Source organism: Sturnus vulgaris, chromosome 21, assembly GCF_052056855.1.
Source record: "Sturnus vulgaris isolate bStuVul1 chromosome 21, bStuVul1.hap1, whole genome shotgun sequence".
NCBI lineage: Eukaryota > Metazoa > Chordata > Aves > Passeriformes > Sturnidae > Sturnus > Sturnus vulgaris.
The window spans coordinates 860,085-873,923 of NC_142263.1; the positions used below are offsets into that span (position 1 = coordinate 860,085).

General features: G+C 46.5%; 4 protein-coding genes across 6 annotated transcripts in view; 1 reads left to right on the top strand and 3 right to left on the bottom strand.

Annotated features, from left to right (window-relative positions):
- Positions 1-13,839, top strand: part of NF1 (neurofibromin 1) — a 71,338-nt gene that overhangs the window by 36,873 nt on the left and 20,626 nt on the right. The gene's annotated exons all lie outside the window — the stretch shown is intronic.
- Positions 369-4,134, bottom strand: OMG (oligodendrocyte myelin glycoprotein). Of its 2 annotated transcripts, none has more exons than XM_088177098.1 (2): positions 3,975-4,134; positions 369-3,248 (listed from the first exon to the last, which is right to left on the bottom strand). In XM_088177098.1, the coding sequence occupies exon 2, from the start codon at positions 3,240-3,242 to the stop codon at positions 1,962-1,964; it is 1,281 nt and encodes a 426-aa protein (XP_088033224.1). In that variant the 5' UTR covers positions 3,243-3,248; positions 3,975-4,134; the 3' UTR covers positions 369-1,961. The 2 variants fall into 2 exon arrangements, with proteins under 2 accessions (XP_088033224.1, XP_088033225.1); XM_088177099.1 differs by having other exon boundaries at positions 369-3,044; positions 3,975-4,131.
- On the bottom strand, positions 5,294-8,162 carry EVI2B (ecotropic viral integration site 2B). The gene is made up of 2 exons (XM_088177100.1): positions 7,931-8,162; positions 5,294-6,957 (listed from the first exon to the last, which is right to left on the bottom strand). The coding sequence occupies exon 2, from the start codon at positions 6,924-6,926 to the stop codon at positions 6,123-6,125; it is 804 nt and encodes a 267-aa protein (XP_088033226.1). The 5' UTR covers positions 6,927-6,957; positions 7,931-8,162; the 3' UTR covers positions 5,294-6,122.
- EVI2A (ecotropic viral integration site 2A) lies at positions 9,545-13,768 on the bottom strand. Its single transcript, XM_014881139.2, has 2 exons — positions 12,834-13,768; positions 9,545-11,011 (listed from the first exon to the last, which is right to left on the bottom strand). The coding sequence occupies exon 2, from the start codon at positions 10,993-10,995 to the stop codon at positions 10,177-10,179; it is 819 nt and encodes a 272-aa protein (XP_014736625.2). The 5' UTR covers positions 10,996-11,011; positions 12,834-13,768; the 3' UTR covers positions 9,545-10,176.

Below are 13,839 nucleotides of genomic sequence, written 5' to 3' on the forward strand. Positions count from 1 at the left end.
CAGGCCCAGCTGCTCCCTGTGTGTGGGATGAGGCAGTTCTGGGAATTGCTGAGTTGTGAGCATGGGAAGTGGTGCTGTGCTACAGCCAGCACTCAGCAAACACAGACACTGCTTTGGAGTTTCTAAGTTCTAAAGGGTAGGAAGGGGAAGGATATCCCAATGTTGCAATCATCTCATCACCTTACTGCTAAACAATATTAGAGATACATCAATATCTAAATAATGCAATTTAACATAACCATCATTTCCCCCCACAAGACATGACAGTGGAGCCAAATATCTGCTTTAAACAGGTTTGTATAATACAGTGCTATCTATTTATTTGTATTACTCTGCTTACTAGAAAAGAAGCACGGTCACCAGTTCAGTTCAATACAAACATAACTTTATTTTTACTTAAATGCCAATGAAATAACTGTACAAATCCTTTGTGTAACATTTACTGTTAGAAATTAAAACACGTTTCCGGTTGTAGAAATACTGTTCACAATTGGAAAGTTGTCATTTCTCTGATACCAGTGGTTGTAAATGATCTACAGCCCCCATTGACACCTTAGGAGAAACAGGTAGAGGACTCCAGTCTCAGTTGTGAGGTTTTCTGGGTTTTGCAGCACCTTCATGCTACAATAACTGGAAATTAAATGGCCTGGAATGAATGGAAAACATTGTATAAGATCTGCAATATTAAGTGGATAATACTTTTTCAATTAACTTGTTCTTCAGTTTTCATTTCATGCTGTTTGCAAAACTTCATCTGTAGTATATCAAGTACCTCTGCCATAATTGAAATAATTTTCCTAGAGTGGACAGAGCCATGCGTGCAGCTATTTCTAGTGGCTGATGTTGAGGAGAAGAGCAGCCATGCTGGCCCTTAGGAAGCAGGGATTTGGGATGTTCAGTGCCATGGACTGGGTGCTTTCTCTTCGAAGTCACAAGAGGCAGGATTGCTTGGATGACAGCTCACTGCTTAATTGATTTGTTACATGACTCGTGTTAGAAATCAGCTGATATTTCATTTTACTGGTAGTAGTTTGCTATGTTCTGGATGATTTGTGGTATTTTAGGCAGAACATATTAACATTTCAGGATGTCACTTGACATAAAGTCAAGTAGTTCCAGGTCATTAATTTGGGTAGATAATTCCTTGGTGTTTGACAGTGTCATGGCATTGAACATCTGGCATTTTTATCTACTTTTATCTTTTTTTTTTTCTTTTTTTCTTTTTTTTTAATATGGAGAGAGCAGTAACTTGCCTGCAGTCTCTAAGTCAAGCCAGAGCAGAAGGATACTGGCCCCTACCCTTGTCCCATGCTGAAGTTGGACCATGTGGCCATCTCAGTCTACACCCTCTTAGCAGACATCATGGCATTGTCATATTTAATTCCTAAATTCAAAACTGTTCTTCTTCATATTTAAAATACTCTAATACATATGAAGCAAACATAGATATACATGCTAGCGATTTTGCTCAGGAATAACTTCTGATTAGTGAAACAGTTCAGTTTAGTTCCTTTATTTTTTTTTTCCCTTTCTTTTGCATGTCATCATAACTTACAAAGAATCTGTGCTGCTATATTACAGGAATTTTTCACTGGCAAGTCAAGCAAGACAATGCAGATATGATACAGGCCTTCTGTTTTTTTTTCCAGTTGTTCAATGACAAAATCATACATAAAATCAGTACTTAAAATTCCGATGTATTTATTCTGTGCAAGTAAAATGAAAAATTTAAATACAAAATAAGCACATTTTAAAAAACAAAATAACAGATTAGTTGTACTCAATTAAGACATATGAAAATAAGTAGCAGCTTAGTACCAAGACATTAGTGTGCACGTCTTTTAAGTTTCTTTAGATCAGAGTCAGGGCTTTGAGTTTCTTGCGTTCGTTCTGGCGGCTGGGGCCGTTCCCTGCGGCCGCCGTCCCCGCAGTGCCCGCAGCAGTTCCCGGCCTGGGGGCCCTCAGGGCGCGGCCCGGGCGAGCAGCAGGGCCAGGCACAGCAGCCCCGCGGGCCAGCGGCCGGCGCGGGAGGGCACGCTCGCCGTGGCCTCCTCCTGCCTTAAGGTAGCGGTTGTGCTTGGAGGCATCTTGGGGTAGTTTGTTGGCATTCCACTGGTGATGCTTAAAGTCATGGGGGTGGTGGAGGATCCCGTGGCAGGGGCCAGGCTGGCGTTGCCCTCGGCGGAGCCCTGCACCAGCACGGTGCGGGTGGCCGCGGCCTCCTGGGGGCCGGCAGGGGAGGGCGGCGAGGGCCAGCGAGTGCCAGGGGACAGGGCTGGGTGGTGGCTTCGGGTGCCCAAGGGAGGGACTTCCTTGGCTTTGAACTGTTTGTGGGTTTTGGTCACTTTGGTGGGCTCCGGTGCTGCAGCAGAGGCCTCCCTGTCCGCTGCCTTGGTGCCTTTGATCATGGCGCTGGAGTCCAGGCCCGTGGGCTGGGCCGAGGCTGGCACGGCGCTGGCCCAGGGCCAGGGCTGGTCAGCACAGGGAGCCCCCAGAACACGGGCACCTGTGCCCTGCACCCAGTGCAGCACGTAGGGGATGATTTGGTTATCACCACAGGACCAGGGGTTGTTGTACAGAGTTATCACCTGCAGCTGGGACAGCTGGTCAAAAGCTTTGTCAGGAATGTATGAGAACTTGTTGTTGTGCAGGTAGAGGCTTGTGAGGTGTTGCAGTCTCACCAGTGTTCCTGGGAGTATCTGGGACAAGAAGTTATTGGATAGATCCACTGTCTCTATGTTGTAGGGCATATTGGTTGGAACTGTCCAAAGTTTGTTGCTGCTGAGATTGAGAAACTTGAGACTGCTCAGTGTGTTGTTGATCAGGACAGCTCTTTCCACCATATTCCTGGAAACATCCAGCACTCTAAGATTCCACTGGTAAGCTGTATCAAGTTTCTGAAGAACTTTAATGTTGTTGTTTGTGGCATATAATTCCCATAAGGACTTGGGCAGATGAGCAGGAACATTCTTGAGCCAATTATTTGAAATATCAAGGGTCCTCAGATTGGTGAACCTCGTTAGCTGATGATCGAGATCTACAAACTGGTTAAAGGACAGATTTAAATATGTAAGGTTGTCTTGAAGTCCCTGGGGCAGTACAGTTAAGTTTCTGCCTGAACAGTCCACATTCCTGTCGTTTCCTGAGCACTTACAGCTAGAAGGACAGATACCCAAACCAGTGGGTATGAAAACCAGAAGGACCAGCAGACAGGTAGATGTATTCAATATCTGGTATTCCATTGTTGCCTGGAAATAAATATACCAAAATGACACCCTTTAAATCCATGTAATACATTTTATCTCTGTATAAGGGTTGTCTTGGCAATGGCCACTTGCAGGAGAAATTAAGTAAAAATATCAATAACCCCCTTTGTGGCACGGTCCTTTTTAGAATTGTTCAAGAGAGACTTCACAAAGCATCCCTTCAGCCTGTCATGTTGTCTGGCAGAATGAGACTTGTTTTTTTCATCTCCCTTTCCCCCTCCAGCTCAAATGAGGGCTTTCTTCCGAAAACGCAAGTCTCTTCCAAACGTTATACAATGTCTGCTTCTTGTTTTTAGTGATTTCAAGCCTATATTATGTTTGGAATAATGTGTTCATTTATAGAGGATGAAAAAATGGCTGTCAACTGGATCTTCACAAATCTCTGCAGTAATGTAGCAGTCCCCCCCATCCAGGCATGCTGTTTGCTTAAGTAAATCGGTTAAAATACATCGTAGGAATTTAGCTGAAACCCGAATTCCAATGTTCGTGCTAACATGCACTGTAGGATTTTTCCCTCCTTACAGTGTATTAACAATCCCAAAGCTGCAAACACATGTTTAGAACCCGAGTTACCGTTAGTAAGAAATCTCTGACACTGCAGCAAATTCCTGGTGCAAGCATCTGTCATCAGCTCCTAATTCCATTCCCGTTTCCATCTCCGATTTGGTAGTAGGATTTTGTGAGTAAAATCAAAAAGCACGAACTTACCGTGGTGTCCTGCAGTATCAGCACATCGTTTCTGTGATGGATTGGAGCTTAGAGGTCGCCTTGTTCTGGAGAGCAGCTCCAGAGGCTGCCGGGGGCTGTGCTTGTCTCAGCTGCATCGCCCGGCTCCGCAACCACCTGATCCTCCGGGCACTGCAGAGCCGGCGCCGAGCCCTGCCAGGACCTGGGCTGGAGCAGGGAGTGCCTGCCCCACACCCAGAGTGTGCCCTGTTCCTGCCCCACACCCAGAGTGTGCCCTGTCCCTGCCCCACACCCTGAGTGTGCCCCTGCTCCTGCCCCACACCCTGAGTGTGCTCCTGTCCCTGCCCCACACCCTGAGTGTGCTCCTGTCCCTGCCCCACACCCTGAGTGTGCCCCTGCTCCTGCCCCACGCCCACAGTGTGCCCCTGCTCCTGCCCCACACCCACAGTGTGCCCCTGTCTCTGCCCCACACCCTGAGTGTGCTGCTGCCCCTGCCCCACACCCAGAGTGTGCCCTGTCCCTGCCCCACACCCAGAGTGTGCCCCTGCTCCTGCCCCACACCCACAGTGTGCCCCTGCCCCACACCCTGAGTGTGCCCCTGCCCCACACCCTGAGTGTGCCCCGCTCCTGCCCCACACCCACAGTGTGCTCCTGTTCCTGCCCCACACCCTGAGTGTGCTCCTGCTCCTGCCCCACACCCACAGTGTGCCCCTGCCCCTGCCCCACACCCTGAGTGTGCTCCTGCCCTGCTCCTCTCCTGCCCCTGCTCCTGTTCCCATTCCCAGCTCCTGCTCTCCCAGCTCCCCTGCACACCCGCAGGCTCTGGGCTGCCACTCCACTTCATGTTTCTATTTGAAAGTCAGGTTAGCCTGGGCTCTTTTTGCCTTCTGTTAACCTCTCCTTCTGTAACACAGGTTAATGTGAATTTAGGCTTTCTAGCTTAGGCTTTTTTAAGCTGCATTGCCAGAATATATTTTCATAATTTTAAAATACTGTGTTTTCTGCTCCTTGGATCAGGTTATCCTGGTGTTGTCGGGTGTAATACAGCTCGGCTTGTAGGATTGTACAGATTTCTACAGGAAATCTCAATCTGATTCTCTTAAAGCAGTGTGAGAGTGTTCATAATGTTTCATTTATAGTGCTGTTAATTTTAACAGGGTGTCATGCAAACAAGCCTTACAAAAGTCTTTGTATAATTGTAATGCAATTCTCTAGGCTTACCCAATCATACAGCTTATATAAACGGTAAAGAAAACTGAAAATATATTTTCCTATGGCCATTGTATGCACAGCAGCCTGGAATTGCATTTGGATAACATACTACTCTTTATTAGTGATAGTTTGAAAATTCTGAAGTTTATTGTGTGCAAATCTTTGTTCTGTGCTCCATCCACAAATTTATTCTCTCCTCAAGCAAACTGCAAACTGCTGTTTTGCAGAGCTCTCATGGAATGCTAGCTTCAGCATCTGGCAGCTTCTTTCTATAAATATAAACATTCAATACTGGTAAAAAAAAGAAAAAAAAATTATATATATATTTTACTTCTGATACCAGCCTGCTACTGCTCAGCCAAGGCTGGTGTGGGGGAGATGAGCTGTGCTGGTACTCAGGGCCCAGAGAGGAGCATGTAAAGCACTTGGCCACTGGGAGCTCAAAGGAATCCAGCATCCATGAACCATTACATGAGTTTGTATTAGAACTGAGAGCATTCTGTATCTAAGCAAATATTCAGGTGGGCTTTAAGTGACCAAAACATCTTTGACTTAGAAAGCCTTATTAAAGTGTCCTGGCATTGATTGCATTGACTTGCACAGCCCAGAGGAGCAAACCCCAGTGCAGAGCTGGGCTGTGACATCTCCACATGAGTTACCTGTGGCTGTGCTGGCACACACAGCTCTGTGTGTGTGTGTGTGTGTGTGTGTGTGTGTGTGTTCTGCCTTCTGCAGTCTCCAGTTACACGTGATGACTGGGCACAGTCTGTATTGTAGTCAGAAATTTGGTTCAGGCAGAGGCAGGTTGTTCTCTCTTGTGGAAGCTGAATTGGGAAATGTCCAGGAAGTGCTGGGACTTCACTGTTCCTGCCTGTGTCAACTTCTCCTTTTTTCACTTTTTTGAAAATTACTTGATTTAAGAAAAATGTGGAGTATTCTGAAAATTGATTTGGCAGTCTACAGAGGGTGTTCTGGCTGGGGCAGTGTTCCGTGGATGTCCTGGATCAGTGGCTCAGGTGCTGGGGGCAGGGGTTCCTCTGTTTGCAGGTGAAGTGCTGAGTGCTCACTGGGATCTGAGCTGGGCTGCTCAGGGGGCTCCCTGAGCCACTCCGGGGGTGGTGGCAGGTCACAGCACTCGGGTGCAGTGTCTGGGGCAGGACAGGAGTCAGCTGCAGAGCTGGCTGGGGCTGGGGCAGGAATTGGGGCAGGAATTGGGGCTGGGGAGCAGCCCAGGGCTGGCTGCCCGTTCTCAGTGCTCGTAGTGTGGGGTGGGTTCTCGGAGCCTCTCAGCTCCTCCTGCAGGGTTGTGCCTTGTTTCAGTCTCCAGGGCAGCATAAATAAGACTGAGGAGCGCTTGGTGCCCTGCTCAGAGTCCATCAGGAGATCTGGGGTGTCCCCATCCACGAAGGGGGAGCGGCCTGCCCAGTGGGACTCGGCCAGAGTTGGTCTCATGCAGCATTTCCACAGCAGAATTATGAGCATTGCCAGGATCATCCCAATCAAAATGCTGCCAAGTAGCACTGCTGCTACCCAGCTGCCATCCCCAGCTTCCTCCTCCTCTGGGAAGTCCTGGGGCTCTGTAACAGCCAGGGGTGACTGGTCAGACTGGTGTGAACTGGGCCCAGTTGCTTGCAGTTGGTAGAGAAGGGCTTTGTGTGCTCCTGGGCTCGTGGCAGTGTGAGGAGCTGCAGCACAGAGGGAGCTCCAGATTTCCCCACACAGCAGCAGCAGCAGCAGCAGCATGACCTGGTTGCTGGCCATTTCCCTCCAGCCCCTTCACAAGGGTCCTCTCCTGTTGCAGGGAAGAAGTAGGACATGGTAACTTAGAAACTGTATTTCTGCACTTCACTGCCACCAGACATTTCTGTTTTAATACCATCACAGCAAAAACAACACTCTCCCCAATATTCCACATTTCAAGCCTGTTCCCATCTGCATGATCGGCAGGTTTGGCACTGACTTTACAAATAACAGCAAATTTCAACATTATGATCATAGTAATAAAGTGGCTCATTTGAAGGTAATGGCTTATTATCATATTTTTTCACCTCATCAGAAAAAGGCACTGGCAGAGCATTTGCAAAATAGCATTTATCAATCCTGTAACTGGTTATGGACCTGGAAAAATCTCTCCACCATTGACAGACAGGGCTGTTGGAAGTGAAGAAGTGGCTTGTTGTGATATGAGCCGAGTCAGAAGTAAAAGTTTCTTGATGATTCTCTTAAACTTTTATTTCCTGTTCTCATATTTGTTCAGCATAGCAAAATACTTAAAAATTTTCCACGTACTTAGTTATAATGGCACAGCATTCTAATGGTAAAGTGTTTTATAAATAAATTCCTGCATGCAGATTGTGCAAATGTTGAGTTCTTGGCATGAAACAGACTTTTCTTATACTGGTCAGAGTTCAGCTCTCTAAATGTCTCCATATGAAATAAATTGTATAAAATTCATCCCCTACACAGCTCTTTTCCTTCTGAAGAGACTTTCAAGCAATTTGTGCTAATTCATTACTTACTGTAGTGCTAGTCCTGTGAAGCTATTTCTGGGAAATTAATATGCATGAGTCTTTATGGGTTTACAAATACACAAAATTAAATTTTAAATGCAGCAGTGTAAACACACACGAGCAGTAAGTTCCATGACTCGAGAACATCGTGATCTCAACTCTGTCACGTTTGTAACGGCTTAAAATGATTCAATTCAGTTTTTATCCTCCTCCCCTCTTATCAAAATCGACTCAATACTTGAAGGTGATGCTTACCTGTGCATTTATCTTCTCTGAAGCGAGCAGTGTCCGGTGCTGCTGTCTGGGGCTCGGGAGGGCTGTGTGTGCTCAGTCTCAGACAGTGGAAAATGGCTCTTAGCGGGCAGGAGTTTGTGCAGGAGGAGGGAGGAAGTTGCCAACACAGGCAGGAAGCGACAGCTCTCGGCTCTTATCTCCGAGATCGTGACTTCTACGGGCAAACCCTGCTCTGCCCGTGCTGGTCTGAATGTCTCTGTGGCCTTTGCCACACCAGCACCTCTGTGTGCTTATCTGCAAATTCTCAAATTCTCTTTGCCTGAACTTGTAGAAAATAGCTACGGTTTCTTGTGTGTGGAGCAGAAACTGGAAGTTGGGGCTGGATTTGAGTTGCAGATGTGATTCAGTGGTGGGTTTGCTGTGCTCTCTCAGGGTCATTAGTGGGAGGCCACCCTTGGGTTTTTGGTGAGTCATGGAAAGCTGTGTGATCATGGGATGCTGGCTGTTTACACATCCTGTGCTGGGGAGCTGCATCGAGAGGCAGAGGGCAAGATCTGATTGCATCCCCAGCCTGTCCCTGCTCTGCTGGCTGTTTTCTGTGTGGACAGTGTTGGGACACTGTCAGCTGCCATCACTGCTGGAGGGCTGTGCTCTGAGCAGCTGCTCTGCCCTGTGCAGACCATGGAGTGAACCTCAAGCTGCTCTCTCTGGTCTCTGTGAGCATTTTTGCCTGGAAGAGCTGCCTGGCGGAAAGAAACCCACACCAGATATGTCCTCATGGCATTTTGCAATTGTTTTCTGCCAGCAGCTGCTGAGAGATTCCTCTGCAGCCCTTCCTGTGGTGCCTCTCTGCCTGCTCTGCTCACTCCTGCAGCAAACACACATCCTGATCCCATACTCACACTAACTCCGTGTTTCTTGTCTGATTTCTTTGTCTCCTCCCCATTCTCTTCAACCCCCGTGGTTGATTCCCAGTTCTAGGCTAAGCATGCAAACTCCTTCCAACTTTATTTTCCTCCTTACACAACCCACCTTTGAGCCTGGCAGTCGCATTTTTGGAGCTCTGTCTCTCTCCTGGCTGCCATGGTGCCGTGGTCCTGCCTCTGCTGCTGCTCTCTCTGCCCTGCCAGCCAAGGTAATGAGTGATCTGGTGGAACTGGGCTGGGGGCTTCAGTCATCCTGGTCCTCTCAAACTTGTGCAGCCATCTTGTGTGTCACAGCTGTTGGTCACAGCTGCACAGGATGTTTGGAGCTTTGGCACTGTGCAGTCTCAGCACTTGTAACCACAGTGCAACAAGAGCTGCTTCAGCCCCAGGAGCAGCCTGTGGAAAGCTGCTCACGTTTCCTTAAAAGAGCAAAGCTCTGCTGCAGAGACAGCAGCCACAGGCACCTCCCTGGAATTATGGGAAGGTCAGATCTCTGAGAATAAAGAAACTAAAAGTTGTTGTGGTTTGAAGGAATTGCTGGCATGCTCTATTAGTGCCAGGAGAAAGTGGAGTGTGCATGATGAAGGAAATCACAGTGATTCATCAGGGACCTTTACTGACCTCAGCCAATGTTACAGGAATAAAACATTCCAAAATGCCTGGTCGTATTTTTTTCTAACATTTTGACCTAGAGAAATAGTCACATAAGTCATTTAAAAACTGATATTGCAAGTTTATTGAAGTTAACAAACTGAACAAGTTCTCATATTCTAGCAAATACTACAAACTTCATCTATGCATAGACAATGTCGAAACACAATAAATATGGTTAAGTCAGTCTGTTTCAAAAGTAATGAAGCTGTTTTTAGAAGTTCCTGATGGAAAATCCAAAAGGGCATTTTGAGAGAGACTAGATCCTGGATTAGTGGTTGAATCAGAGTTGTGACTAATGTATGGTTTTCTTCAAAAAGCAACTTGGTTATGCCTGTGCAGCATCTTACTGTTCAGAGTGTTGATCAGACTGACAGTCTGTTCCTTGTTCCCCTCTGTGGTCTTTGAGCATGGGCAGATTCTGTCTTCTTGGTTTATCCTGTCTGTCACCCTGATTTCTGGTGAAAGGAATAAAACCAGTCTTGACACTACTTACAGAAAGTTATTTAACACAGGCTTACTTCAGCATCCACACGTGGCTGCAAGCATTCCCACTGGCAGAAATGGGAAGCCTAAAATCTGGATTTAGCTTTCCTGGTGAGAAATTCTTGTTGTTACGTGAAATCCAAGTTTTTGCCTTACAATCGTGGTCTAACAAAGGCAAAAGATGATTTTTTACCTGAGTGTGAATTAAATCTCAACTACAAAATTGGTTAAAATGGGTTTGTGGGGCTGGGATGGTTCTTTGCTCTCTTGTTCATTATCTGCTGCTTTGGTGAGCTTCTCAGTAGTTTCATCTTCGGTTTTCCTTTGGTTCACAGCATCCCTCCCTGACATCAGCTCCTGCATTATCAGCTCAGTCCCACTTGTCTCCTTGGGCATCCTCTGCCACGTCCCTGCTGCTGTGGGCCATAAGCTGCTGGTGGCCAGGAGGTCACCATTGCTCCTGGGCCTGCGTTTGCCCTGCTGGGCTCTTTTCAGATACGAGATTTTGTTGGCTGCTATGACTGTGGACAGGAACAGGGAGATGCAGATGAGCACAAGAGCTGCAATGATAATGAAGCAAATCAGTATGAGAGACTTATTGTCTTTACAGGTTTCTTTGGTCATTGGGCTCTTGGGTTTGCTGCTTTCCCCCAATCCTCCCATGGTGGAAACTGCACTTGGAGCAGGGGAAGTTGAATTTTGAGTCATTGTGGGGAAGGATGGCAGAGTACTTCCTGTTTTGGCAGGGGAAGATGTTGAATTTTGGGCCGTTGTGGAGGAGGATGGCAGGGTACTTTGCATTTCAGAAGTGGTCATTTGGCTGCTGAAATGGAGGTTCACAGGAGAGTCTGTGCTTTCTTCTGTCCTGCTCTGGCTCCCACTGAGGTTTTGGCTGATGGGACTCCAGGTTCCTTCTCTGAGGTGAGGGTAACCTGTGTGGTTTGCACTCGTTTGCAGGCACAGGGAGAAGATGATCATGGCAGGGAAGGCCAGGTGTGGGTTGCTGCATCTCTTTGCCTTCATCTTCCTGTTGAGTCCCCTGCAAAAATACAGATGATGGTGCTAGTTTAGCAGGTGCTGGTTCCTAGAGGTTTGGATTGGACTTGAGGGAATAGCAGGCTTCTTGATGAAAAATACATGGTCTCACTTTGGGGGGATGTAGGAGGACGAGTTCAAGTGCCCAGATTATGAGAGAATAGATTGTCTCAAACTTCTGACAGTTGGAGGTTTATAGAAAACATACAAAGATCAAAAAAGAGCATGGAGCAAAGAGAAAAAGAAAAGTGTTTCCTTCTGAGGGCTTGGTGATCTCAGAGCAGACTCTGGGAGTTCCTTCTCTCTGAGCTGCCCACCCACAAAGACCTGTGGAGGTCACAGATCTCTGGCTGCTTCTCACCTCCCTGAATTCCCCTGGGGCAGGCAGGGGAACTCTGCAGGGAACAGATGGGCAAGGCGAGAACCGAGAACCGGAACCCAAAACGTTCCTGTAAGTGACAGCAATAACTCAACGTGAATTGTGAGTAGTTCCTGGAGTACTTTAAAAGGCCCAGGAAAATATTTCTCTTGTTTTTCTACTTTTCTGTACAAAAAGCTCTTTATCACAAATGTACTTCTTGTATTTTTCTCCCAAACATTCTGCAGATTGTGACATTTTCTTTAAAACGCCACCAACAATTATGCAAATGAGAGTAACCATCCATATGTTCTGTTCCACGTTTGTGTGGCATTCCAGTCTGAACCTGTTGAATTTTTCTGGAGAGTAGGAATGTGAGAGTGGGGTTGGTCTGATAGGGAGATAATAACCACAAATTAACAGTGACTAATCAGCCAAGCAGTGACCCAGGCTGTGTCCCCACCAGTGTCTGTCTCTGCTAACTGGTGAAAGTGTTTCCTGTGAGTGTTACACACTCTGCTTGGTGCAAATTGAAATGCTACACAGAGTGACCAAAAGTAACACTATTAATTTGATGTTTGTTCTTAAACAAATGTGTTTGTTGCCTGTAAAGTTAACAAGGTGTGTTTGTGTGTGTAAATAGGAAAAATGAGTGATGTTGTGTGATGAGGTGAAGGGAAGGCAGGGATACACCTGGTGTGTGAGGGGATCTCTCCTTACACAACAAGGAAGCAACAAAAGATCTGTGCCTTTAATTTTGCAGTTCACCCATAATCTAAAATTATTCTCCATCCTGAGCTTAATCCTGTTTGTTCAGTTTGAACTAGAAACCATCTTAGTCATGAGCTACAGCTCAGGTAGGATTTTTGTTTGTGGGAGTCACCTGGATGATTCCTTGTTGCATACCTGGAAAAGGAAAAGAAAAGCAAGCCCAGCAAAGCTTGGGGTTTTTAAACATTTCAGCAATTTTGAGCAGAACAGGCAGAGCCAGCAGAGCTACACTGCAGCACTCCTGTCCCTGCCCAGGTCCCAGCTCTGCCCCAGCCACACTGAGCCCAGGGTTCACTGTGCCCTTCCACACCAGATGTGATTTTCTTAAAAATCAGCGGGCTCGTGGTGAGAAGGGCTGCTCTTGAAACCACGGGGGCAAAGGAACTCTTTAAAGAGCTGGTTTTCTTTTTAGTTCAACCCTTTGTGTCTGGTATTGATAGGGTCTCAGTACTCAGCAAGATCTGCAGTGCAGGGACAGCAGAGCCAAGTAGTGACTGTCACTGTTAATTCCACGGAGTCTGACTGTGAATAACCTTTAACATAATGAAAAATATGCTTTATCAGCTTCCCTGATTCAGTTTGTTACTGTTTTTAATTACTCAAACTTCTGTAAAGATACTTTTGTATATAATTTTCTACAAACTGTAAGAAGCTTTGAAGTACAACTTCAAATAGAAGAAGGAAAATGTGTACTTACCTTGCCAAGATGTGGTCAACAGAGCATGGATGTTTCAGATCTTTAGTCCTTTGACATTAAGATTTCTGTGTTCATGTATTTGCTCCTAGGATGCAAACAACCATCAGTGCCCAGCAGGGAGATTTGGGCAGTGCTGGTGATGTTTAGGCAAACCTGTGAGTGCAGTGACATGTGGCTCTAAGGGGAGAACTAAAACCACAGTGATGACACACTTCCTTTGGGTAACAGCTACACCATGACACGCTGGGGGAAAAACACCAAGTTGCCCAACTGAGCTCTCAGAACCACAGGAGGAAATGGGGAAAAAATCTCTTGTGCAGATGAATGCTGTGTGTTCTGTCCCCTGCTGTCCTGCACTCAGGTGCTGTGGAGAGAAGTGTCCCAGAACCCTCAGGGCTACACCCGTGCTTAGGGCACTCATTTATCAGCTCTTCTGTAGCCTGTTGTTTGCCTTGGAAGAGTTGAGTTAATGACAGCTCAGAGCAGTGACAGGTATTTAAAAATGCCTGAAATTTTCACAGGCTGCTGATGAATTTATTTTTAATTAATTCTTCCTACTAGAATTCAGTCTGCTGTGTGAACCCTGGAGATGTGGTTTAGGCAAATGCATTGCCCAGTTTTAAAATTCAGAGGATCTTTAAGTGAGAAAAAATATTCTCAATTATGTGAAAGTTTTTGAAAAGAGCTATTTTTGTAGCCAAGTCCTCTGTGCTCCTCAGAGGACTGACCATTCTTAGAAACACCCCCAGGCATTGGAGTGCTGCAGGGTGGAGTAACTGCAGTGGCTCTGGACCCTCTGAAAAAGTTGGGGTGTGGAAGTTTGATTATTCTTCAGACTCCTGAGATAAATATATTTTTCCACATACAAATATAGATATAATTTGAATCTCTAAGGCTGTTACAAAGTCAGAGGCACTCCAGGATGAAGCTGAGTTAAATCCCAGCTCCCTCATGCTGGGCACTAAGCGTGGCTGGAGGCTGGGGCAGTGCTGAGGCCACTGTGGTG

Coding starts and splice junctions, on each gene's coding strand:
- OMG (XM_088177098.1), bottom strand. CDS start 3,242: ATGGAATACCAGATATTGAATACATCTACCTGTCTGCTGGTCCTTCTG.
- EVI2B (XM_088177100.1), bottom strand. CDS start 6,926: ATGGCCAGCAACCAGGTCATGCTGCTGCTGCTGCTGCTGCTGTGTGGG.
- EVI2A (XM_014881139.2), bottom strand. CDS start 10,995: ATGAAGGCAAAGAGATGCAGCAACCCACACCTGGCCTTCCCTGCCATG.